Source organism: Melozone crissalis, unplaced genomic scaffold (assembly GCF_028551555.1).
Source record: "Melozone crissalis strain CALT ecotype California unplaced genomic scaffold, PUWL_Pcris_2 ptg000136l_1, whole genome shotgun sequence".
Lineage (NCBI taxonomy): Eukaryota > Metazoa > Chordata > Aves > Passeriformes > Passerellidae > Melozone > Melozone crissalis.
This window is the reverse complement of record NW_026535909.1, coordinates 345606-371097: the sequence shown is the minus strand read 5'-3', so window position 1 is coordinate 371097 and position 25492 is coordinate 345606. Positions and strand designations below refer to the sequence as shown.

The following is a 25492-nucleotide window of genomic DNA, read 5'->3' as shown; positions in this document are numbered from 1 at the left end:
TCTGACAGCCACCGGTTTGTCAGCCTGCTGGGAATGTGGGATTTGTGTAGTGCTTTCATGACTTTTCAGCTGGGAGTTCATTGGGCAAAGGTGACATTTCTCTGAATGCACTAGCAACTCTTTAAGTACTGCATGCTACAAGAGAGTGATTGCAAAATGTAATTACACAAATTATTTGGACAGGTGGCCAGAGTGTTGCTCGTTCTGATGTTTTAATCTGCTTAGCTCATCTGCATTTTTACTGTGAATTAAAATAATGTGATTCCTAAAAGAGATGCTAATACTAATTGGTGCTTATGTGGTGATTTTCATAATGTGGTTGAGAAGTTGAGAAAAAGCATTTTATCTATTTATATAAGCTTTTTTTCCAATAGGTAATCTCTTTCTGGCTTGAAGCAGAAGTGGTTTTATTCTGTGGCTAGGAAAGTTGCCCACAAAGGTGGTAGTTTGCTGAAGGTGGTGACACAGAGTACAAGTAGGACTCGGCTTCAGGGTCTCTTTTGAAAGCTGTTGGACAGCTGTGCTGCAGGTGCTCTGTGTGTGCAGACTCCTGCAGCCCTCGGGTGTGACCTCTGAGCGCCCCTTCTCCTCGCTGTGCCTCTCCCTCGCTGCCAGAGCGCACTGCCGAGAGCAAACAGGGCTGAGCTCCGCGTTCTCTCTGGGCGGGCACAGCACCAGCATGGTGACAACTGGCACGCTCAAGAACATAGAAGGTGTCTTGTGATGTAATAACCAGCCTTCTTCCTAAGAGTTCACTTTCTCACTGTTTCTTCTAACATATTAACAGGTTTTTCTCTGTTCAGTTTCTCACTGTTTCTTCTATCATATAAACAGGAGTTTTTTTCTTTGTTTACACTTCCAGCAAATCAAAATGGCAACAAACTTGCCATGTCTGATACCAACTGGAAGTAATTTCTGCCTCGTGGGAAATGATACATTGTTTTAATTCAGGATGGTGTCATCAGTCAGGCGCTGTTAGATACCAGCATTTAAAACTTTTTTCAGGTCCCCATAGTTCTCATTAGAGAAATCTAAAAGATTAAGATCACTGTTTGTGTAAGATGTTACACATATGAAAAGTGAACTGTGCTTGGATCTGCCAATTGTTTCTGATCAGGTTAATGAATTAAGTATTTTGCATTAGTTTTTTTTTCCATATAGGTGCACTTATAATTGCATTCCTCAACAAATTTACTTTGATTATAAAAAAATGAAATGAAATTTTATTATGTACTGCTGTAATAAGTCACAGAACCCATAGTGGAGCAGTCCTCTTAAGAAGTGGTGTTTCCTTTAAATTTGCCAGTTTTAATCCCAGTGCTGCCTTAAATGCATGCAGAGTGCCTGGTAGGATTTCTGCAGCCCTTGCAGTGCTCAGAGTTGTTGGCTTGCCCAGTTCTGGTCAGAGCTGGCAGGCTGCATGTGAGGCAGTGCATTCACACTGGGTACCTGTGCGGCACCCAGGCTGTGTGAGTGGCACCCCTGGCAGCCCCATTGCTGCCCCAGGGCCGTGGCCCCGGCAGGGACAGTGCCAGGCTCAGCAGTGCCCGGGGCTCCTGGGGCTCTCTGCTGTAGGGCACGCTGCTCTGTTACAGCAATGGGGCTCCTGGGCACGCTGGCTGTCTGCCCCTGGCACTGTGTGATTTGCAATTACATTACAAACAGTTGCTGCACAACAGATGCACTAAACTATTTGGTGTATGAAAAATGACTTTTATATGCAGGGATTCTCAGTGGGATGAAATGAGATTATTTTAATATAGGGAAATGGATGGCTGTCTTGTCTTTCAGCTCTGGGAAGCTCTCTCCTGTAACATACTCTTAAGCTCTGGTTTCCCAGAAAACCACCGAGGTGGTCTTTTTTCAGTAGGCAGTGTCTAGGAATGGCACTAAGATATTTTCCATGGCTGATCTCTTTGTGATTACTGGAGAAATTCTTGTTTACCAGGCAAATTTTGGATATTTACGGTACTATTGGTAAAAAGTGTATTATCCCACAAGTTCCTTTTTTAAAAAAAAAAAATGTGAAGGAGGAATACTATCCTCTGGTGCAGAAGCTTTCCAAATGCTAAATGTCTTTTATATGACTGAAAGTATTTTCCTGAGATAACACTTGTATTTATTCCCAGATAGTACATGAATTTGCTAAGCAGATTTTTGGAAAGTGAAAAGGCCATGTGCCTGCTTTGGTGTGTCCTGTGGGGCAGGAGCAGTGCTGAGTAACCAGCCTGGGAGTGGGGTGGGATGGGATGGGATGGGATGGGATGGGATGGGATGGGATGGACGGCCTGACTTATTCCAGCATCCCTGTAAATGACATCCTGTGGAAGCACAACTGCCTTTAAGCTTTGAACAGCATTTTAGGCAGTTGCATGTTAAACACTGACTACTTCAATTAAATTTAAAAAAAAACCAAAACCAGTGTACATGGTTGCATGTATGTTAAGGATTTAAAATTATGTTTTGCTGTGTTTGAAGGAAATACTCCAAGTGTGTATAGTCATAACTCATACTGTGAGGTGTGTATAGTCATAACTCATACTGTACTTAGTGAATTTAAGTGAGTACAGTCTTTGTCCAGAGACTTGTCTGATATTTGGATCTTTACCAGATAGTTCTGCTTCTGTAAAGGCAGGGTAAAGTACTTTAGCTGCCATAGAAAATACAGAGATTCAGCTCGTGGTGGTTTTAGAGAGTTACAGTTTTTATATGTGATAAATTCAGAAAGCATTTCTACAAATCTCCAGATCTGCAGTGAAGGGTTCACCACAGAAAGCAGGACAATAGTACATTGATCATCAGAGGATGCTGTGCAAATAATACATTTATCTTAGCATGTGTGAGAAACAGGGACCCCTTGATAGCACAAAGTCTTTCCCAGTTAATATGAAGGAGTGTATTGTTTTTCATTTGGAGTTCCGGGACAGTTTGGACATGGAAGCAATGCCCATGTTCTTGTCATCTCAAAACAGTGCAGCTCCCTAGAGCTCTGGAACAATGCACTATCAATGGTAATTACTTAGAGGCATATAGAAAGGATATTATGTGGCTAATGAGAAGATTTAGCACTTTAGCAGGTAGGAAGGTTTGATGGCTGTTTTTTTAAGTGGAAGTTACTCTTAAAGATGGGAAGTGCCTGTTGCTGTACGAGCACCTGTGGTTGGTTCTTTTATTTTAGCTAAACTTTCTCTGCAGCACTACAGATTACATGGCTTAGATTTCTCTCTTATCTCATTATCGGTGGTTAGAAAACTGCTGTAAGAACAGGAGTCTGGGGAACCTATGTTCAAAAGTCACATGTGCTCCAAGAAAGGAAGTCTTTGGTGGTGTCTCTACATTTTTGTGGCAGATTCATCACATTGGAATGGCAGATCAGGGAAATCCTGTCCTGCACTGTTGGAGCTTCAGGGCATTTACAGAGTCTAGGTTTGGCATTCAGGAGCATCACAGCCATGAACATTGCCCAAAATGTATTTATCTTGAAGTATGTCCCTAACTACAACTGAATGAATCACTCTCTTACAATATACTGCATATACAATATACAGGTTTGTAACCTGGAGCAGGGATATTATCCTTTAGCTACAATGTGGGTTCAGAAACTGAAGGTGTTGAACTGTCAGATATCCTGAGCAGATGTTGTTGTGTATCTGTAACTGGCACATGCTATTGTTTTCTGGCTTCTTGTTTACACTTTTAATTTTTTTTCTATTTTTCTGTTTCTTCTACTGCTCTTATATTTTGAAATTGAAGGATGTTTTGAATTAGTTTAACTTTTTTCAGGCATTGTGAAACAATTGCTTAAACATGTCAGATCTTATCTGTGATGAGAAACAAAGTTAACGTCATGATTCTTGCAAATAGATCATCAACGTGACTGACATTGTTTATTGTGCTTCTGTTTTTAGAATAATATATAAATGCTCTATGTGTGACACTGTGTTTACTCTGCAACCTTTGCTCTATCGCCACTTTGATCAGCACATTGAAAACCAGAAGGTGTCTGTTTTCAAGTGTCCAGACTGTTCTCTTCTATATGCACAGAAACAGCTTATGATGGATCATATCAAGGTGCGTAGGCATCTTCTCTTGTTTCCTTCATTATACCATTTGGCATGCAATACATGCTGTGAAAAGGCATGGAGTAACAAGACTGCTGAGAGAGATGTTACCAGTTCTGAGGGGATAATCTGTGAATGTTGTTCTCAAATGTTAAACTTTTATATTTTATCTGGTCTTCAGCATATCTGTAATGACTCAGTTGATTTTTCTGTAAGAATGTTGATCTTGGTGTACTGGGAATTTCTCAGCAAGTCCAATCCTAACCAATACTGGGTTTTATTTACAGTATTTTAAGTATTATTCCAATTGTTAGGAGCAGAGAATGCGAAGTGCATCACAAAATCAAACCTTTGATGTTGAGAATTCACCAGGAAGCAGTATGTTGTTAAATGTAGAGGTTACCTGTGTTATATGAACTTGAACATGTGAGCTTTGAAAAAAACTCCAGTGGATTTCCTCATAAGCACCCTTAAGAGCTGACAGTTCACTGTGATTCTTGAAGGTCCCGGTTTGAAGGATCAGCAGCCCCCTGGCTATCATTTGTTAGTGGTGTGTTTGACACAGACTCTTACCTCATGTCATACAGACCAAAGCTGGGGTTTTTCTGCCTGAACACACAGTGGGACTGGAGCTCACTGCGCTTCTCTGGCACTGACACAATTTCTGAATGCCATTTCTCTACTGCAGAGTGGAAGACCAGACATCTTTTTTGGCTACTAAAACCATAATTTTGCATTTTAGTCCCAGCTATGGCACTTGTAACCACAGAATCCTCTGAAGTAGTGTTGAAAATAAGATCACAAGTCTTGAAAAAAACAGGTGGTCTTAAAGCCAGTCTTCATGTTGAGGAGGAGATGAGGGGAAGGCTGAGCCAGGATGTTCAGAATACAAGGACTGAGTATTTCCATTGTTTCTGAACTAGTAGCACTAGTTCTTGCATGTTTACTGCAGGATATCCTAGATGCTCCTCTCATGCAGCAATGCAAAACTCTGATTTCTGTTTCCTTTGATCTACTCAGATAGTTGGGGGTTTTTCACTAAATAGGCAAATTCTGTGTATTGCAGTGTAGTCTTGTTTCTGTAGTTAGTTTTTCCTGAGTCAGATATTACTGGAAAAGTATTGTTATATCTATACACAAGTACTTCTGTAAGACCTGAAGACAACACTTTCAGGAGCTCAATCTGACTGCAGTTAGGGCCAGAAGCTCTCTTTACAGAAATTGGGGTGTTTAGCACCTCACATTTCAAAGATGTGCTCACTTGCTTGGGCACTACTTTACTTCTTTGGCTTTAGTGTTCCATGGCAGTATTTGAACTTCCAGCCAGTGGGGTTTTAGCATGTTCACGATAAATGATTCAGACATTTTTGAGACTAAAATTAGAGGATTAGTCAATACATGTGCAGTAGCAGTATTGCTGGTTTTGCATTTAGGATGTGTGTATAGCAGTAGGGACTGGAGCAAAGCATTGTAAATTGGAATTCATTTAAGGGGGACTGAAAAAACAGTAACAGGTTATAGATAAAAGCAGAAGAGGATTCAGAGAGAGGATAAAAGCACAAAAGGACTCAGGGAAAGTACGAGTGCCAGACAGAGGCAGAGCTCAGCTGCACAGAAAGTAATGGTTTGGTATGGCTAGACATAAACCATCAAGGCAGAGACAGACCTGGTAAAAGTAGGACAGAAAGGGACAGAAGGAAGCTCAGGAGGAGATTATTTAAAGCTACAGAAAATAACCCAGAATAATTCCTGCAGATGCCAATATTTCTTGATGGCAAAATGTATGTCTTATTTTCCTGTAATGACTTGCTACAAGAAAATTTCCAGCAGCCTGTGAGAGCAGATGGTGAAGGACTTGCCTGGCCTGGCCTGGCCTGGCCTGGCCTGGCCTGGCCTGGAGGTGTAATACTCCCTGTTTGGCCAGCACTGGGACTCCATACTATGCTTTAATGCTCTTGGTGTAGTTTCAAATAAGAAATGAAATTTCAAATATTGCATTTACAAGACATTTGGAAAGTTGAGCACTAACATTTTACATGCTGACAGGTTAGGCTGGAATGGAATCTCCAGGTGACCTTTTTTCCTGCTCCCCTGTGCAGTGGGATACTAAAGCCAGCCTCCTCCTTTACTACACACCTGCACTTTGCTCTTAGTTGTTGGTCCTGTGCACTTTGTTTTTTATTAACAGTTATGAGCCCTTTTTCGCTCCCTGCTAAACCACTATTTAAACTTAACCTCCAAAGTAAGTCCCTTTTTTTTTTTTGTGAAAATACCTATATACGGTGTCAGTTATTGTTAGGTGATGCTAGGTCTTGCCTTTACTTAATCCTGTTTCTTTACAAAGGTGATCTGATGATAATAGTATGCCAAAGAAGTAACTGAAGGCTTTTGATTGAGTACAACTGTGTATGTCTATGTCAGTTTTGTACCTTTTTTTCTCTCTCCTTTATTATAGTCTATGCATGGAACTTTGAAAAGTGTTGAGGGGCCACCAAACCTGGGGATAAATCTTCCTCTCAGTACTAAACCCACAACTCAAAACTCAGCCAGTCACAACAAGGAGGACACGAAATCTATCAACGGCACAGAAAAGCTGGAGAAGAAATCTCCTTCTCCCATAAAGAAAGCAGAACCTAAAAAAGTCACTAGCCCTGGCTGGACATGTTGGGAGTGTGACAGGCTCTTCACTCAGAGAGACGTTTACATCTCCCACATGAGGAAAGAACATGGAAAGGTAAAGGAATATATTCAGTACAAAAAGGTGAATTAAACCTGAAAGGCGAAGTATTTGTTTCACATTCCATTTGTGTTTCTGAAAATAATTCCTTTAAGTCCCAGTATTATTATTTACTGTTCTTATATCTATTTCATCTTTTTTGCTTTGGCTGCTTAGTTTTTTTCAGTTTCTACATCATTCTGCTGAGAAAATCAATTGTAGACTTGTTCATTCAGTACCAAAATTTTTTCAAGATGGAAAGAGTGACAGATATCGCTGTATTTCATCCAAACCATCTAATCTGTTCCAGGTTCTTATTTCTTCTTTGTGCCTTCTCAGTTCCCTCTCTTTACGGTGGTGTGGTCAACGTGGCAGTGCTGGGGTAACAGTTGGACCCAATTTTAAAGATCTTTTCCAGCTTAAACAATTTGATTCTGTTCTGTTCTGAAGCTCAGTGCCTGTTAGCCTCAGGGAGTGGAGACTCAGTCATGTTTTACTCATCCACTGAGTGCCAACTGGTGTTTCATTTAAAGGCAGACACATTCCATAGCTGAGCTGTTGCTCTAATCTGACACTTAGGAGTTCAGCTGAGTTAACAAGTTGAATTTTGTATTTAAAGCACCTGAATTTGAGCCACCTTACTTAAAATGGATTGAAAGTGAAATGTGGGAATGTTGCATCCTCATGTCAGCAGAGAGACTGTTTGATGTTCTTCCTGCACTCAGTAGCGTTTCCAGTTAAATGACATTAAAAAGACTGGCAGGCAGGAAGGCAGCAGTGACCCTGCTTGGCTGTGGCAGCCACCAGCCAAGCCAGCCTTCCCCTCTGCAATGCTCTGGCTCTTTCCTCAGCTGGGAACCAGGAAGCCAAACTGATGTGCTGTGCTGCACTGCAGCAAAAGAGCAGGACTGGGAGGGATAATAGGCTGATTTTGTCTAAGTGGAGGAGAACCACGCTGAATGAAAATCCATCGTTTTCAGGATTCTAATGTGCTGTAATAAATGATTGCACATTTCCAGAGGTTTCTATTACAGTTATTATCTCTAAAGCTGTTCTGCAAATTATTTATTCTGTTTATAAACGTTTTATGGAAAAGCTGAAAATGCTGGACTACTGAGTGTCATCTTCAATTTTCTTAGGACAACTTCAAGCAAATAGCACCCCAGCATCATTGCCTCCAGTAACTCCCACCCCATTCCTTCAGCTTCCTGCTGCCCAAATATTAACTCAGCAGAGCTTTTACTGGCAATCAGAAATGCGTTTAGGACTGAATGAATTGTACATTTATGCAATTCTTAAAAACAAAGCAGCACAACTTCCCAATGAAACTGTCACTTCAGAGTGAACTAGAGAGCGATATTCAGTCTGATTCCATCCACAGCAGAGTAGCCAAAGGCATGTAAAAGAAGGTTGGTAACATATCAATAATGCTTTTTAAATATTAGCTTTAAATCTGTGTCTTTCTCTCTCTGATGCTTATGTGCAATGTTACCTCAAGAATAGCCCTTATTATGAAATATTAGATAATTGTTGCACGCAAATCCTGGCCTGAAGGCCTCTTTCACTGCTTCCATTCAGGTGCTGGTTTTTATCCCCACTCAAGGAGTTCTTTGAATAACACAGGAGGCACACAGATACTAAAATGAACAGAAATACAATTCCATGTCTTTCAGAAATGGGGGATACAGGCCAGGTGCTACATTCCTCCCCAACCTGTCAAAATTTCTAGTAATTGTTAGCTGTCAAAAAGACTATGTTGAAAAACTAAACTTCTACCATAGACAGAATAGAAATGAGCATAAGATAACCAAGTATGTCATAGGGATCTAATAAATACAGGAACTAATTTACAGTCTTACTTTCTTAAGAATCATAGGTGTGGGTTAAATGCTCTAAAAGGATCCTTTCAGAATGATTGTTTAAAACTGTAATTAAGCAATTCATATGCTATTCACAGAATCCATTGCCATGCAAGGTACATGAAAACACTACTTTCAAAGTAGTTTCTGCTTTTGTAGGAGCAGAGTGAAAGAGCTGCAACCCCTAGCTGATCCCAGGCTGGATTATGCAGAGGTATTCATAGGAGAGGTGTTGCTGTGTATATCCCCTTTGGACAGATCCTTAAGGTTCCAGCCCCTACTGGGAATTGTCTACGCAGACAGACAGACAGATTCACCTTTTCTTGCAACAAGCCTGTGTAACTCCTGTCTGAAACTGGATCATGTGTGTCTGCCATCCACCAGGCACCCATCTGCTGAGCTCCTTGCACTTGTGTGCAGGTGTGTTTCTGTCAAAGGGCAGATGTTTTCTAAGTAGGAATTACCAACTCCAGCTTAGTCATTGATCATCCTCTTCTGTCAAGACAAGATGCTGTAAGATGCAGATCATGCTGCACTTAATTACAGAAATAATTTTTCAGTTCTTTTTGGTTTGGCTGCCATTGCAGAATCTGATGCATGCAAAATTCTGTTTGGGTCTCTATCTTGAGTCTCCCCAAGGAATTCAGAACAATTGTGGGGTCCCAGCTAGCTGCCCCAGGTCCTGCTTGGCATCGTCCTCCTGCTTTTCTGACCACGGGCTTGATGCTTCTGCTCACTGCCACACAACTAGTGTGTGACTGCTCCAGCCCTTCTCAGTTTCTTCCTTTACTTTTTCCTGCCACTCGACCAGCTGCAACATCAGCCCCACAGAATTCTCCCAACAGATGGCCATCAACTTGGCATCAGATCATACTGCTCATTTTGTCCTGACTTTCCTGAACTCTCTTAGTGTGTCAGTGTCTGTGAGGTTCAGGTCTGGTCCTTCTTCTGTGCTCTTCACCGCTCCCTGTGTGTGACTGAGGAGCTCCTAGTCAGCAGCTGAGGACATGGTTTGGTGATGGGAAGGGAAAGCACCCCCTCATCTGCTGCCTTTATTGATCCAGAAATAGTCCTCTGATCTTCCCTGTTTCTTTGGTGGAAGAAATTCTCTTCATCCACTGTCCCTGACACCAGGTCACAGCTGGAGACAGGTGTCTGTCTGTCTGTCTGTGTGGAGCTCATAGGGCCACACTGCTTTGAAAGAGGTCCAGCTCTGACTTGCACAGTGTTGTTGAAGTGGGGCTGTACGTGAAGTACAGTACCAAAAATGGGTAAGTGATGTTTCTTTCCTATTTATCAGAAGGTTCAGCACAGGCACCACTTTTACTGAGTTTTTTTAATGAAAGTCTTTCTCTTATTTTTTTTAAAGCAAATGAAGAAACATCCTTGTCGGCAATGTGACAAATCTTTCAGTTCATCCCACAGCTTATGTCGGCACAATCGTATCAAGCACAAAGGCATTAGGAAGGTTTATACGTGCTCGTAAGTTCTGGTTTAATTTATTTAGAAATGGAATACAAAAACCATTGTTAGTTGAACATCTTTCCTTAACTGTGGAAAAGCCAGATGCCCAGGACAGGCCAAACCAATTACCTCTCCTGCCTGCAGAAACGTGTCAGGCTCCTCAGAGTGCAGTGTGTAAAGTCTACAGTCTGAAATTTGGCTGAGCTGAGAGTTCACAGTTCCACTTTGGGGAACCTGGTTTTCAGGGGTATCTCAAATACAAACCCATTCTTCCAGTCTACAAAAGGCACTTGTTAAGCATGATACCTGAATGTGTGTGTCTGTGTGTGTATATCTGCAGGCACTGCCCAGATTCCAGACGTACTTTTACCAAGAGGTTGATGCTGGAAAAACACATTCAGTTGATGCACGGCATTAAAGACCCTGATGTGAAAGAAATGACTGAATCTACCAACATGGAAGAAAGGGAAGTAAAAGAAGACACAAAGGTAATCACTTCGAAGACTCATTCAGTCACAGAGAATGATTTTTTTGGGGTATATATTCAGGATCTTTAAATAAATACAGGTACTTTGATGCCATAAATGACTCATCTTCTGTAAAGCAGAGCCCCAAAAGGATAGTCTATCAGAGTTGTTTTAGAATTTGCCAAGGGAAAGGTTCTGACATTTGCAAGTCACAAATAGTTATGAAAAGAACTGCATATTTATGCTTACATGACACACCATTTCTGTCTCTTTCTTAGGTTCCTAGTCCAAAGCGTAAATTGGAAGAACCTGTAATGGAGTTCAGACCTCCACGAGGTGCAATCACTCAGCCATTAAAGAAGCTGAAGATAAATGTTTTTAAAGTTCACAAGTGTGCAGTTTGTGGCTTTACAACAGAAAACCTTCTCCAGTTTCATGAACATATTCCTCAGCATAAATCTGATGGCTCTTCGTACCAGTGCAGGGAATGTGGACTCTGCTACACATCTCACGTGTCCCTTTCCAGACACCTCTTCATTGTACATAAGCTGAAGGAGCCTCAGCCAGTATCAAAGCAGAACGGGTCTGGGGAGGATAATCAGCAGGAAAACAAACCCAGCCACGAGGACGACTCTTCCAACAGCGCGGCATCGGACAGAAGATGCAAAGTGTGCGCAAAGACTTTTGAAACTGAAGCGGCCTTAAACACTCACATGAGAACACATGGCATGGCCTTCATCAAGTCCAAAAGAATGAGTTCAGCTGACAAGTGATCAGATTGTTTGGGATGCAGAAATCTCGCTCCACATTGGAATACTAATGACATTTTTGTTACAGAAAGCTCAAGGTATAATAGTATTAACAGTACTGTTCAGGCTGTTGCAATATATTCTGCATAAAAGTGTCCCCTTCACCTCATTGTCTATACCCTCAGAACCATTGAAGCAGTATTTGAGTTGAAAAATGTTTGTATATATTTAAACTAATAATTTTTATACTCTTTGGTTATGTGTTTGTATCAGTAACTAGTGGAAAAAAATTTTTTTTTTCTCGTTATTTTCTGTTCTTTTGTAGTAAGTTTCTTTAAAACAGAGTTCTGAATGCCAGGGCAGTTCCTTAGGTTCTCTTAAACTGTTTGGTTTTTGAATGCTTCGGAAAGAAAATTTAGCTAATGGAAGTTTAGCATCAAGAGGAGGTGCTAGGAGGGGAGAGGAGAGAGGAAGCAAGCTAAGGGGAGGGTCCACGAACTTGGACCTCCAAATGTCTAAGGAAGCTTTTAAACTTTTTCTTACAAAATACATTATAAAAAAAGACAAAAGTACCACTGCATGTGTAAAATAAAGTGCTGGTTTTTAGGTGGCAACACCAGAACAAGTGCAGACCTCCTGGAGTGGTGAAGTACTTTTGAAGAAGAATATAAATGCACAACTCTGAATATCATGCAGTGACATTTTTAGGTCACCAGGTCCTTGTGATCAAAGCTCAAATTGTTACAAATGGGCTGGGTTGCTCTGGATTTAAGAAATAAGATGTAATTAGAGGAATAGGTTTATAATGGTGATGTTTTTTGTCATGTAATTTATTAAACATATAGAAGTGAGTACACAGCATTATGTATTTTCCTTGCTGGTTATTGAAAGGAAATAGTTGACCCTTGCTGCAGGGGTTGGGCTTTGCCAGCTCCATCTGATCATGCCAAACGTTCTGGTGCTCAGTGTCACACACAGCCACAATGGGAAGGTGCCAGCCCCAGCCAGGAGTGGGCCTGGGGCCTGCAGCTTTAGCACAGGCCAGACATTGCAAACTCCTGCCCAGCACCACTAGTTTTGCTTGCACAAGTACAAAAAGGTACCATACTGTCCCTTTCAGATAGAGTTCTCTGTGAGAGTATATTTTTAGTTTGTTTTTGCATTTTATACCTTGTATGTAACCCTACAAAAATTTTTGTACTTTTTTTTAAAACAAATTGTGTATATATAGATAGCTGCATGATAAACAGTAGTAATTGTTGGGTTCCTTGAAAGTCTTGCTGCTGTCAGATGTTACTATACACTATGTCCATTACGACTGTATTAAACACATTTCATATGTAAATAAATGTGGAGCATTTTGCCCCAAAAGATTTGTGAGATTCTGTTATTTATCATTAAATTCTAATAGTTTTAAAATTCGAAGTGTTTAAAAAAATATGGGTCCTCTCAGCCACCTCTGTAAAACTGAATCATTCTGGAAATTGTTTCTCAGACAGATGAGTTCTGCCCTCTCCATCCTCATTCCTGGTTTGGCTCCTGGGTAGATGCTTGTTAGCCCGTTTCTATTACTGGCATATCGAGTGCTTGTGAGGTACTTCATCCTGCAGTGGGCACAGCACCACAGCCACCACTGCCCTTCCCATGTAGTGGATACCTCTGAACACTTGTTTGTTGATGTGCACTGTCAACTGTACAACAAATGAGTTATCACTATGCAGAATGGTGTTTTGTATACAGTGAACAGATAATAAAAGTTCAATTTTCACAGCCATTACTATTACTTTTCTTTATTTTCCCTTTTCACTGTCTGACACCTGCAAATGGCATCACGGTGCCAGGGTGTCACACTGGCACTCGTGTCCCCAGAGGAGCTCCTGCACACCAGGGAGTGCAGCCCAGCTGCTTGGCAGTGGGCTCTCCTCAGGTCTAACTGGCAAACAATTTAACTCTCCCACCAGTAACCTCTTGAAAGATTTAAGGGACAGAGGGTCTTGAACTGCCCCACAAGCTCCAGCCACATTTCTTTGTCAGAGCTGACATACCTCCTTAACAGGAGCACAATGTCCTGAAGAGCAGGAGGTGAACAGAAGGTTTTAAAGCAATGTGAGATATGGTGAAAAGGCACAAATATCAGTAGGCATGCCTAAAGGAATTATTTCCTGTTGTAAACTATAGAAAAAATGTTTCAACTTATTTTAGTCCAAGATCTGACATTTGAATTGTTTGCTTTTAATTAACAATGTGACACTCACAGTCAATGATGACATAAATACTCCTCTTTTTTACCCCTTTCCTCTGAGGATTGAGTAATGGATTAAACTTCATAAAACCTCTCTGAGAGTTAGGAAAGGGATCATCTAGACTCCACCATTTTGCAGCCACTCTTGTGGCTGGAAACAAAGGTGCTGAACAGTACAACCTCAAATTGCAACAGAAACTAAGGCTATGTATCTCCTCCTGTTGTGTGCCTTCCCATTCCATCCCTTCTGCTCTCCAAGGAGGCAGGGAGTGCAACGAGACCTCTGCCCAATTATCCAGCTGCAAACTGCCCAAGCAGGACTGCACCAACGCTCAGCTCCAGCTGCCACCACAGCCACAATAAAACTGTTTTTCACCTGCTGCTACTGGTTAACAGCTCGCCTCAGGGCATGTGGGCAGTGACTGCCCTGTGCATCAGCCTCCCTTGTCCCTGGGGTGCCTGGGCATGGCACAGGGGTGCTGTGGCCTCCCTGCACGGTGCCCCCAGATCCCTCCCTCGGGAGCTTTGAGCCCTGGCCTGCTTGCCTGGGGGTACAACCAGAGCTAAACCTGGCCACCCACAATCCCTCTGATTCTCTGCACTTGTCTCGTGTTTGTATTTCTGAAGGGCATTTACAGATGCACAACTTGACCTGCCAAAGGCCCAAATGTTCTCAGTTCTTAACCTCTGTCTAGCTGTGGGGAATTCAGTTTGGCAAGCCTATTTATTTTAAAGGGATTTTTATACAGCTGCGACCTTTTCATTCTGTTAATATTACCTTTCTCAGTACACTTAGCGTACACACATAGCTGCCAGGCCAATAATGGCACACAGAAGAACCTATTTTAGTTTAAAACCTTTCTCAAATATTAGGGCAGTTCGGTAGTCAATTATTTGTATTTGAATTTCAGCTTATTACTCAAAGGTTATCTGCTGGGCTCTGTGAAGGGTGACTAGGAGCAGTGGGGAATGGACTGACAGGAGAAATGAGTACAGAACTGGTCACCCATGGAAGGCACAAGCATGCCTGACCTACATCCCCGGGCTCTGTGTGCAGAGCAGATTCTGCAGCCAGGAGTGGATGTGGACGCAGGAGCACGGAAGAGGGAGCTACTTCGTGGCTCATCCCTGGGCACTTCCTCACTTTGGGAAAAGAAATTTGATTTGCTCCTCAACAGTGGCCGTGCAACACCTGGTTTTGATGTTGTTTCTTTCCTAGCTGGCAAAAAAGAGCCTTCCTCACTGAGGACCAAATGTCCCATCTGAGGGCATCGCATTGAGGCACTGCACTGGGAATGACCCAGATTCACCTGGAAAATTAACTGGAGGCACTGCAGCTCTCTTCTCTGAGCCCCAGGATTCTATTTTGAAGGAAGAAATGCATTTGAAACAGTAATGTGACTATTAGCCAAATAAGCTGAGCACGGTACCCTTCTCAGCTATGTCCCCTTATATGATTTGGTGAAAGACTTTATGCAGCTCATTTCTTTTCTGCTCTCAAATTGTGCTGGTTTGTATTCAGTGGCTCTCATGTGCTGGTGGGGATATGGATGCAGTGCATTACCAGCACCGCTCTCCCCGGGTCAGGCCAGCACTTGCCTAGCAGTGCCATGCCTCTGCGGGCCAGACCAATACTGCAGGTCAAGCACAACAATATTTCCTGATTTAGTGACTGGTTCTGATTTTTTTTCTCCCTGTTCCATGGGAGAAGGGGAAGAAAAAGAGAACATTAGTCGCTAAATTCAATTGAGTGTTCAAATAGCTAGAGCCTTCCCTCCCCTTACCCTTCTTCCCGAGCAAAAGAAATTATTTTCACAAATAAACTATTCCCTGAAACAAATCCACTCAGCTGAAATCCAATTAGCCCCGCAGACACCGGGTCACAGAGCAGACTCCAAATGTTGACTCATACCCTTAGCAAGTGATACTGGGGCTGCACACTGTGCCTGTGAGTGGTCCTTGCCAGCTCCCAAGGCACATGACAAGGCTCAGGAGAGGAGTGGCACAAGACAAAAGCCACACGTGCTCCCAGGCAGTGGCTCCCAAAGCGGGGATATGCATCCATGGGCACGCAGGGAGCAAACAGCCTTTCTACTGTTACAAACTGCAATGAAACACAAATATTAAAAGTACCCAGAAGAGGGGAGAGCTCTGTGCCCATAACCAGTACCCTGGAAAACAAAGAGCTGTCATTCAATATTATATATACAGGTAGTACTAATGCCTGGCTGTGTGCAAAAGTCTGGCAAATCTGCCAGAATGTCAAGAGCTACATTTTCTGTGTACTAAAAAATGAGCATGATTTTCTAGCTGCAGAGCTCCAGAAGATCTACTGTACAAATATTGAAGTCAAACATCCAGCGCAGGGAAAGATTTCAAAATACATGTAACCTTTAACAATCGAAATCATGCAGATGGTAAAATAACAAAGCCACCATGAGAGGTGTGGGTGATTCCCAGCATCTCTGGAAAAGGAAGAAAAGCAACTTTCTAGTATGTTTCTCTTGCCTCACCACAAACAGTGGAGGAGTCCAAGTGTTTTCTGAGCTACCAAACACCAAGCACAACCAAACCAACAGGCAAAGGAACCGCAGTGTCAGAATTAACTGTGGGTTCGTGCTTCAGACAAAAGAAAGTCCCCTCTATGTGAGCAAAAACATGAGCAGCTTCGATCCTCCCAGGTCCCAACACAAAGCTGCCTCCTCACTTTTCTAAATTCTCCATACACTAACTCTGCTTCTTCCCTCTGCTTGGTACAGAACTAGATTTTTACCACCTCAATTTCCACTTTTAATCCTCTCCATCAGGAATGACTGCCAGGAATTGTTCCAACACTGCACCTTGTCACTTATGTTCTCTCAGCTGCTGCCATCTCCCTTGTCTTTTGCCTCCAAAAATTATATCCCTGCTTCCCAATAGGCAAGAACATTTTTCTGCCTGTTTGATGAATAAAGCACTACCCAAAAATAACACTTAGAGATTATTCTTCTATGTCAGCCATTTGTCTTTGTTCTGTGAGTGGCAGTATTGCAACTCTAGTCTAGGATGAAAATTCATCCATTTATTTTCAGCCATTCCTTGTGTGACCAGGTAATAGAACAAAGTCTCAAATATTTACTGTAAAGTGCAAATACATAATTAAATACAAAGTAAGGATTAAATTTATCGTACTTAAGGAGGAATTTGGGTGTGACACACAGCGGTTTGGAACAAAAGATGGTTCCTTGTGATTTTTTTTTTTTTATATTGATGCAGATATGGTACCCAGCATTAATACAATGAATTAATAGCTAAAGTAGAATGTACAGCTATAACCACAAGAAATGACAGAGATTTCCTTCCAATAGCAAAGCAAATTTAACAAAGAAGTTTTTGTCAAGTGGTTTTGGATTGCTATGAGTTAGTGGTCTGAACCCTAGTGTAAATTAATGGTATGTTCAATGAGGTTTTTAGACACTGAGGTTTGTTAGTCTCCCCTATGTTGATTGTACCGCCTGTATCAATTTTGTCCCAATCACCATTTTTAATCTCTGTTTTCTTGGGTTTTTTTACAAAAATAAAGGCAAGCAGATTTGTACACAAAGGCAAAAAACTCTATTAAAAAAAAATCTGTCCAAATAGTATGGTATGAAAAACCTACTCAGGGAATTGCAGAAAACCTTTTGCTCGGCAAGAGTCAATACCACATTTCAGTCGGCAGATCTCACTTGTACAGAAGATATAACTTGTTACACACCTTTTTAGTTAAACTCTTAATTGCACAAAAAAATTCAGAATCTTTTCACCACCTTTGAATCTGCTCTTGTATATTTTCCTTCTCTCTTAGTAATTACTTCTGAATATTGTATCTGCTCAAAGGGGACAGTGGCAGATGCTTTTCTCTGAGTATGTAAAGGATAGCAGAGAACTAACCTGAAACAACGTAAACTCAGGGGAACTCTTGTATAGTAAGTAAAAGAATACTGGTGTCACTGGAAGATAATTAGATGAGGGGAAGGATCTTGTCTGAATCATGCCTACCTGGTGTCCCTGGAGCTTTCTTTCCAACTTGCCATTTCTGTTCATTCCTGAGAGCATCACACCTTCCCCTGCGGTCTAGTGTCAGTTCCGCCTCTCTTAGTCAGTCCTAGTCTATTTCATTCAACTGTTTACCAGCGTTACAGTCTTGATGTATTTCTAGTAAATTACAAAAACACTGCTCTGGTCAGATGGTTTGTTTCCATTTATCTTAGTAGCATTTCCATGTGTTCTCTGTTCACCCATTCTGAGTCTTCACGGGCTAATTTTAAACTTGATGAATGCCTGACTCGGTTTGGTCCATTTAATTCCCAGGAAATCAGGCTCTGGGCTGTGATTTTTATCTGTGTGGCTGCTTACTGCTTCAGGCTCATGCAACCATTCAGTGACGAACTGGAAATGGGTGTGAAGTCTGCCTGTGCTGCTGGGGGTCTGACCCACTGCCCAGCACACCGAGCGGCCCCGGCCCATCGCTGCGTGCCGCCAGGCCTGCCCAGGGCACCGAGGGGCTGCCGCACACGGCTGCGGCTTTTCCGGGCCTCTGTGCCCTTTGGTCCGGGCCGTGTCGCGGGGCTGAGCAAACGCTGAGGTCACCCCTAGCTGCTGCCATGAAAGGACTCCGCTCACAGCTGCCGAGGAGGACGCTGCCGTGCCGCTCGCTCCCTTCGTGCTCCTCCGCCGCCATGGCCCTCACGGCCCCTCAGGACCCCTCACGGGCTCTCAGGACAGGACCCCTCACGGCCCCTAATTGACCCCTCACGGGCTCTCAGGACCCCTCACGGCCCCTCACGGGCTCTCAGGACCCCTCACGGCCCCTCACGGCCCCTCACGGGCTCTCAGGATCCCTCACGGCCCCTCAGGGCCCCTCACGGCGCTCCCGTGCTCTGCACAGCGCCCCCTGGCAGACAGCGCCCCCTGGCGGACGGCGCAGCCCGCCCCTCATGGCGCGCGCCACCCATGGAGCGCGCGCGTCCCCCAGCGCCCCCCCCCGCGCCTCCCTTTCCCGCCAATCAGCTGCGCACACGCTGCGGCGGCTCCGGGATGCCCACGGCAGTCGCCTGACCCAAGACTCTCCGCGCCCGGGAGAGCGGCGCAGCCGTCCCGGTGTTTCTCGGGCAGATGCGGCTCTTTCTGCCGAGCCGAGGCGTCTGAGCCTTCACCGACGGTCCCTCGGTACAGCCAGCTGCTCAGGCACCTCCAGCTGTGACAAGCAAGGGGCCTCGTCCTCAGGACCTTTCGCCGCGGTGTGTCTGGGAGTTATGGTTCACCTGGCGGCGGATGCCCCCTGTGCGTCAGCAGGGCGGGAGAGAAAGGGGACTACAGATCCCAGAGAGCAGCGCGGGTGCCGCTGCCATCGCCGGCGCTGCGCGGGGCGCGGGCGGTGCGGGCCCGGAGCGCGGGAGCCGCGGCGGGGCCGCCATGGATCTGTTCGGGGACCTGCGGCGCATGAACAAGCGGCAGGTACCGGGCCCTCAGCCGCACCGGGAGCGGCCCTTCGCAAACGGCAGCTGACAGGGTCCTTCCCACCGCTGTCCCCCTGTGCTGCCAAGGAAAGGAACGGAAAATGAAGGAGTGTGGTTAAAGCGCCTCCGCTGCTGGAAGGGCTGGCGGGCAGCAGCATTTGGGGGTAGAAAGTCAAATCTGTGATTTTCTAGAGAAGAAGTGTCAGTATGACAGTTGCAGGAAATGATCTTTTGTCGTCCCTCGTCTCCTCCAGCCGCCCTTTTTAAACAAAAGTCGCTCTCAGAAGGGCAGCCTCTGCCTTTGCCCGGTGTCCCTCGCAGTGTCCCCGTGGGGCAGCTCCGAGCTGGGCAGGGAGGGACGGGGGGAGGCAGGGCCGTGGGACCCAGCGGGCTTCCAGCGTTTGCCAGGTCCTTCCCGGCTCTGTGGGCCTTCCTCAGAGTGTCTGCGGCTGTCACTGACACACAGGGGGGAAATAAGCCGAGACTAAGGCACGCACAGGATTCCAGCTTTATGCTGCAGCTTGGTGGATTCTGACATGGCAGCCTGTGCTACCAGGCTTGTGTTGGAATGGGACTCTAGCATGAAAGCCTAGAATTTGTGGTGCACTTGAGTTAAAGTTCTATGTTGTGCTTCTAAATACAATACAGGACCTTTAAAACCCAATTTTCTTGTTTCACACAGCTATATTACCAAGTCTTAAATTTCGCTATGATTGTGTCCTCTGCCCTCATGATCTGGAAAGGGCTGATCGTGGTGACTGGCAGTGAGAGCCCCATTGTTGTGGTGCTCAGGTGAGTCAATGGAAAGGCTTTCTGCTTCAAGTCCAGGTATTGTTGTGCCTTTTGTCTCCTCCCCCTCCCCCTGGGATACAGTTGGAATTTGAAGTGTCACCCATTCAAACACTCACTTTCTTCTGGCTGTGTTTGGGCTCTGGCAAAGGTCACAGTGTCAGTAGCCATGGCCCAGCTCCCACTGAGGTTTGTAGGAGCGGTAAATGTGTGAGACCTTTTAAAACCCAAGTTCCTCCGCTCAGTGGGTAAACCCCTGCAGATTGCTTTCTGGGATTTGGTTTCTGTTAAAGGTCAGCGTTACTGAATGGGTGAGGCTGCAGATCTCTGTTAAAATTGTGGGTTTATCTGTAAGAATTAAATGTTCTTTGATTTCATGGTGCTTCTTTCATTTATCCCAACAAACTCTCTTTCTTGTTGTTTGTAGTGGCAGCATGGAGCCAGCTTTTCACAGGGGAGACCTGCTGTTCCTAACGAATTTCCATGATGACCCAATCAGAGCTGGTGAAATAGTTGTTTTTAAAGTTGAAGGCAGAGACATTCCAATAGTTCACAGAGTTATCAAAGTACATGAAAAGTAATGCAACTTGGTGTTTTTTTGTTTGTGAAGCTGCTTTCCTTGCCCATGGCTTTCAGTGTCGGTTTGATTGTGGTTTAGTGTGTGAGAGAGACACGTGAGGATCAGCAGCGAGGGAAAGCTCAGCTGTAGGATGTGATCCACTTGTGTCCCCAGTTCTGTGTCACTCCTTGTGAGGGTCTGAGACCTTTCCCTCAGGGCTGGAGCAGGTGGAGCTGTGCCCAGGAGGAGTCCTGGCAGCAGGGATGTGCTGCTGTGCTGCTGCTGGTGCAGTTGGGATTTTGGTTGGAAGAGCAGATTTTTCACGGAAGGTGGAGATTCACAGGCGGGGTGCAGCCTGACGGTGCGTGAGCTTTGCTGGCTGAAGTTTTCCAAGTTTGATTCAGGGTAAAAGAGGAGACCCGTGTTTTTCCTGTGTCCCTTGGCCGCACTGCCCATGGCAATTCCTGCTGAGCAGCAGCAGGGAGAGGGCTTGGTGTGGCCGGGATTGCGGATCCCTGCCCTGCTCAACAGCTCCTCCCAAAGCACAGCTCTGCTCCCAGCTCTGCACAGGGAAAAGCCAGGCTGCAGGTGGCAAGCCCTGACCTGTTTGCTCCATGAACTGAAGGTGTTTATTCCTTGAGTGACATCTGCTCTTCCACGCTTTTTTAAAATTTCCAAGAACCGCCTATTTAATTTTTTTGATCACCTAAATTGTCTTTATGAGAAGTCCTCATTTCTTAATATTAGTACTTAATGAACAAAATTCATTTGAACGCTGTAAGCTTAAGAACTTTATTTGAATTAGTGTTCTGTCGAAGATGCTGATAAACACACAGGGTTTTGCTGAGGAAGTTTAGTGCCTGGATTGACAATGTCCCTTCCGTGCCCGTTGTGTAATTGCTTACATCAGTTCACAATCTAGGAGTGTTGTAAAAAATGTTTCTTGCTAATATCTGTTGATAAAGTCAGTAAAGTCTGTAATGTTAATGATTTAATGGTGGTTGTTCAATAAGCAGGGCTGAGAGCAAACATTGTTATCTAATCTTGTAGTGCTTTTCATCCTCATTTGCTTTGTAGATGTTAATTGAGATTTTTAGATTAAGTGCTATTTAGTTTATCACCTCATTGCCTTCTAGAGGAAATGGGAACATCAAATTTCTGACTAAGGGGGATAATAATGAAGTTGATGATAGAGGCTTGTACAAAGAAGGTCAGAACTGGTTAGAGAAGAAAGATGTTGTCGGAAGAGCAAGAGGGTAAGTAAAGCCAAATGTACTTTGTAATTAAAGAGAAAAATTAGCTCTTACATCCGTTCTGCTGTTGATACAAACCAGATCTGATGTATTTTTGAAGTTTCTTAGATAGAATTGTAATTTAAAAGAAAACCTGGAAAAGTTGCTTCCTGTAGTCCTCAGACTGATGTGGAGTGTGGGGGGAAAAAGGGGGCGTTTAACAAATAGCTCACCTGGGAATACAATATTAACCAGCTTCTCCTTGTGATTGCTGGGAATTTCTAGGAAATTATTTTGGCATTCCACAGGAATTTTATGGAAGGCTTGGGCTTTTGACTTTGTCTCCTTCTCCTTCAGTTGAGCTGAAGTCTCTTCAGATTTTCTCAGATAACTTTGATTAAGGAAAAGTAATGATTTTTTTTACTTCCTACTGAGATCCTCATTAGGCATAAATTATGGGATTGCACAGAAATATTCCAGACTGAGTAACATTAAAATACTTCCATGTAATGTTTGAGGGTTAATTTTACATTCACCTGTTTTATCAATTACAGGTTTTTGCCCTATGTAGGAATGGTGACTATAATAATGAATGACTACCCAAAATTTAAGGTATGTATACTGACATTTTGAATACTTGAATTGCTAAAATAACAAGTAGACACAACAAGAACCTTGCCTCTAAGCATACATGTTAATAAATTTGTGTCTGTGGTTTGGTACCTAACGTAGGATGAGCTGGGTTTCCTTGCTTACTGTTGGGCAGTAGAATTTGTTGTTTGTAAGGAGTTGAAAACATGTCATTTGTTAGAATGTTGTTAGTTAAGTGTATGCAGTTTTGATGCCTGGTTATGATGAATTTGATCACTTTAAAATCTTCCTGCAATTTGGTAGGACCAGAGCTCTGTAATTGTGCAAAGTGTGATGTCTGAGAGGGCGCCTTTTGAACAGTTTGTGCTTTCAGAGCTCAGCGGAGAGGAATTGTAACGAGTCTGTGTTCTGTGTTTCTTTGCAGTATGCTCTCCTGGCAGTGATGGGAGCATATGTACTGCTCAAGAGGGAATCCTAAACACAGGAACAAAGGGAAATTCACAGGGGGAGAAAACTAATATATTTCAGATGGTTTCATTTCTGTATACGGTTACAAAACTGTGCGAGCTTTTGTCTTGTCTAAATAAATGACACCTAATGAGTGAAGCTGTTGGCTGCTGGCTAATTAAAAATGATGTATTTACCACCCTCTGCAGACTGCTCTCAGCTAGCCTGGCACTGGTTTAGGGGGCTGGAGCAGCAGGGGCTCTCCTGCCTTGCCACAGTGGGTTTGACTGACTGGTGCTGCATCTGAACCCACTTTTGCCCTCCTGTTTGCCCTGGGGGTTATTTTTAATCTGTCAGTGCCCTCTTTTCTCCACATGACATGCTGTTTGCATCAGGGCTTGTAAGGACACAGAATCTCTGAACTGGTAGGAAGTTCTAGGAGGAGTTTGGTCAGACTTATGCCTGAGTTGGGTGGTTGTGGCTGCCAAAAACAGCCAGGAAGGGGAGCTCCACTCTGCCTTGGTGCTGAGCAGTGGGGACTCAGAGCTTTCCCCTTGGATTTGAAACCTGCTCCTTCACGGGGTGAGGACAAAAGCCCAGGTTGGCCTGGTTTTTAGAGGCCTGGTTTTTAGGGACTGTGTGTGTTGCTAGCGCTCAGGCTGTTGACCATCTGCCTTTTGTGTTCTAGCTCTTCAACTAACCCAACAAAAAGGTTTTCTGGGGCTGTAATAACACTTGTAAATTACTGAATGAATAGCACAGTAGTACACTTCAGGGGTATTGCCAAGACGGGGACACCAGAACTCTTGTGCCAGTTTGGAGAATGTATTATTCTCTCCTATCATATAACACCTGAATAGTGTTAAACGTAAAATTGATTTTTCATTTAAAAACTTACCTGATAACTGTCTTTTATGAAATTTGGTATTTTTCTCTTATCTTCAAATGTCAATGTTGCACCTTCAACAAAGCAAACTTGTTTTCCTTGCTGGCTTTGTTTTTGTACCTTTGATAAGGAACAGCATGATGCTTTTTTCCTCTGGAGTTCTGTTTCTTCTGTAATCCCTTACCTCTGCAAAAATACTCTATTATACAATAATGACACCTTTTCTGTTGTAACAGCTCATGCTCAGCAGACAACTGCTGAATTTCTCCAAGTAATATTACTTCTTTTGTGTTCTACTAAGCGGTTTTCATGTCCAACTGTATTATAAAAATTACTTATTTTGTGTCAAATTACATAGAAATAAAATTGAGTATAATAAATGGCATGGCAGAATAATGTCGGGATCGTTAATGCAGTCTTCCTGGAAGTGTATCATCCCAGTTAAGAAAAAATAATGTGTTTTTTGGAGACAGTGTATGTGGAATAAGACTTTTTTCTTTCTCTTGGTGTTGCTGAAATCCAGATTTATGCTGTCCTCCCACCCCAATGCGAGCTCTGACTTGGAGAGTGCAGTTGGACATTTTGCAGCTGGCCAATGTGACAGTGGGATCTAGTCAGAGGAGGGGCTCAGAGCCGAGCCAGGGGGATCAGAGTGAGGGTCAGGAAGCATTTTCATTCTGAGAGGGGGCTCAGACCTGGAACAGTGGGAGAGGGTGGGTGCCCCAGGCTCAGCGTTCCAGGAGCACTTGGACAACCCCTTGAGCTTTGGGGCAGCCTGGAAGGGCTCAGGCTGTAGGGCTGGATGGTCCCTGTGGGCTGCTCTGGTCCACAGGCATGTCCATAAATGCTTCGCATTTGAATTCTCCAGTTACTGAACCCCTCCACTGCAAAAACCATAAACCCAAACTTGTGGCTGCCACAGCAGCCTGGCACGAGTTCATTGTGCAGTGAGCAATCACTGGGCTTTAGCTTCAACTGTCCTGGGCTTCCTGAAGTGCAGCACAAACAGTGTCAACTACCTTACACTGGGCCTTATTAAATTAATGTTATTATTTCATATTATTCAGCCTCTGTAAAGTTGCGGAGCTCTTTTCTGAGAAATGTCTTCAGTTCTTCGGGGAGCTGTTGCTGCACCGAGTCGATGGTGAGGTTATTTGCAGAACACCTGCCCTGAGTGCAGGTTGGAAATGCTGGAGATTAGTCTATTCAGCATCTTCAACATTTACAGAGTATCCCTCGGTGATCACGCCTGTTATTGCGTTGGAGGCAGGCTTCCACCAGTGTTTGTTCTGTGCACACATTCTGGCTGCGTGTAACGCCAGCACCCCTACAAAGACAATGATGAAAGAAAGGCGCACCATCCTGTGTGTGCTATTGCCTATTGTCCCTTTTTATAGCTAGCAAACACGCCTTGCTGATAGAACAATGATGCTTGTCTGAAATGTAAAGGAAGCGGATTAAAGTGTTATCGTGGCAATAGCATTTAAAAACCATGAATGTTTTCCTGCCATGAAGAAGCACAGCAACATTTTGCTTTGCCATGGGATATATGAAAAGGTGAAGGGTATTTTAAAACAGAGAGCTGTTCCTTGATATTTAAACACAAATTGATGTTATCAGGCTTCTTAAAGAGAAATACTGTTTTGAGTGAGTTGGGTCACTCACAGTTCATAACATCCTTTGGTTCTACCTGGTTCCTTTTCTGTTGTGGGGGGTTCCAGAATAATATTTCTCTATATAATCAAGTTACTATTTTCCTTAGAAGGGTAATCAATTAAGAATTAGAGTAAATCCTAATGAACAAGTAAATAAATAATAAAGGGAATAATAATAGTACATATACAGCGTATGAGAAAGGTTTATTTGTTTGCATGGTATTTTCACTACAAGAGATTTGGGACTGAGGAAGAATTCATGTTTGGTTAGTTTTGGCTTTGTTTTCTGAAAATG

At 43.6% G+C, this 25492-nt stretch overlaps 2 protein-coding genes across 10 annotated transcripts in view; both read left to right on the top strand.

The window, feature by feature from the left end:
- Positions 1-12293, top strand: part of ZNF532 (zinc finger protein 532) — a 42349-nt gene extending 30056 nt beyond the window's left edge. For all 8 annotated transcript variants that reach the window (XM_054293354.1, XM_054293349.1, XM_054293348.1 and 5 more), the window contains 5 exons: positions 3909-4071; positions 6517-6795; positions 10006-10118; positions 10441-10588; positions 10846-12293. In XM_054293354.1, coding sequence (XP_054149329.1) covers positions 3909-4071; positions 6517-6795; positions 10006-10118; positions 10441-10588; positions 10846-11340 — 1198 coding nt within the window. In that variant the 3' untranslated portion in view covers positions 11341-12293. The remainder of the gene's footprint in view (positions 1-3908; positions 4072-6516; positions 6796-10005; positions 10119-10440; positions 10589-10845) is intronic.
- Positions 12294-18946: 6653 nt separating this feature from the next.
- On the top strand, positions 18947-24010 carry SEC11C (SEC11 homolog C, signal peptidase complex subunit). 2 transcript variants are annotated; one of them, XM_054293339.1, is made up of 6 exons: positions 18947-19036; positions 19721-19830; positions 20255-20404; positions 21523-21642; positions 22173-22230; positions 22634-24010. In XM_054293339.1, the coding sequence occupies exons 1-6, from the start codon at positions 18995-18997 to the stop codon at positions 22685-22687; spliced, it is 534 nt and encodes a 177-aa protein (XP_054149314.1). In that variant the 5' UTR covers positions 18947-18994; the 3' UTR covers positions 22688-24010. The 2 variants fall into 2 exon arrangements, with proteins under 2 accessions (XP_054149314.1, XP_054149315.1); XM_054293340.1 differs by having other exon boundaries at positions 18958-19032.
- Positions 24011-25492: the final 1482 nt, after the last annotated feature.

What these genes read in the sequence shown, in the direction of transcription:
- SEC11C (XM_054293339.1), top strand. Translation starts at nt 18,995, where the DNA reads ATGGATCTGTTCGGGGACCTGCGGCGCATGAACAAGCGGCAG. An exon ending in CCCATTGTTGTGGTGCTCAG is followed by an intron (nt 19,831 to 20,254) that starts GTGAGTCAATGG and finishes TGTTGTTTGTAG; the next exon opens with TGGCAGCATGGAGCCAGCTT. An exon ending in GTTATCAAAGTACATGAAAA is followed by an intron (nt 20,405 to 21,522) that starts GTAATGCAACTT and finishes ATTGCCTTCTAG; the next exon opens with AGGAAATGGGAACATCAAAT.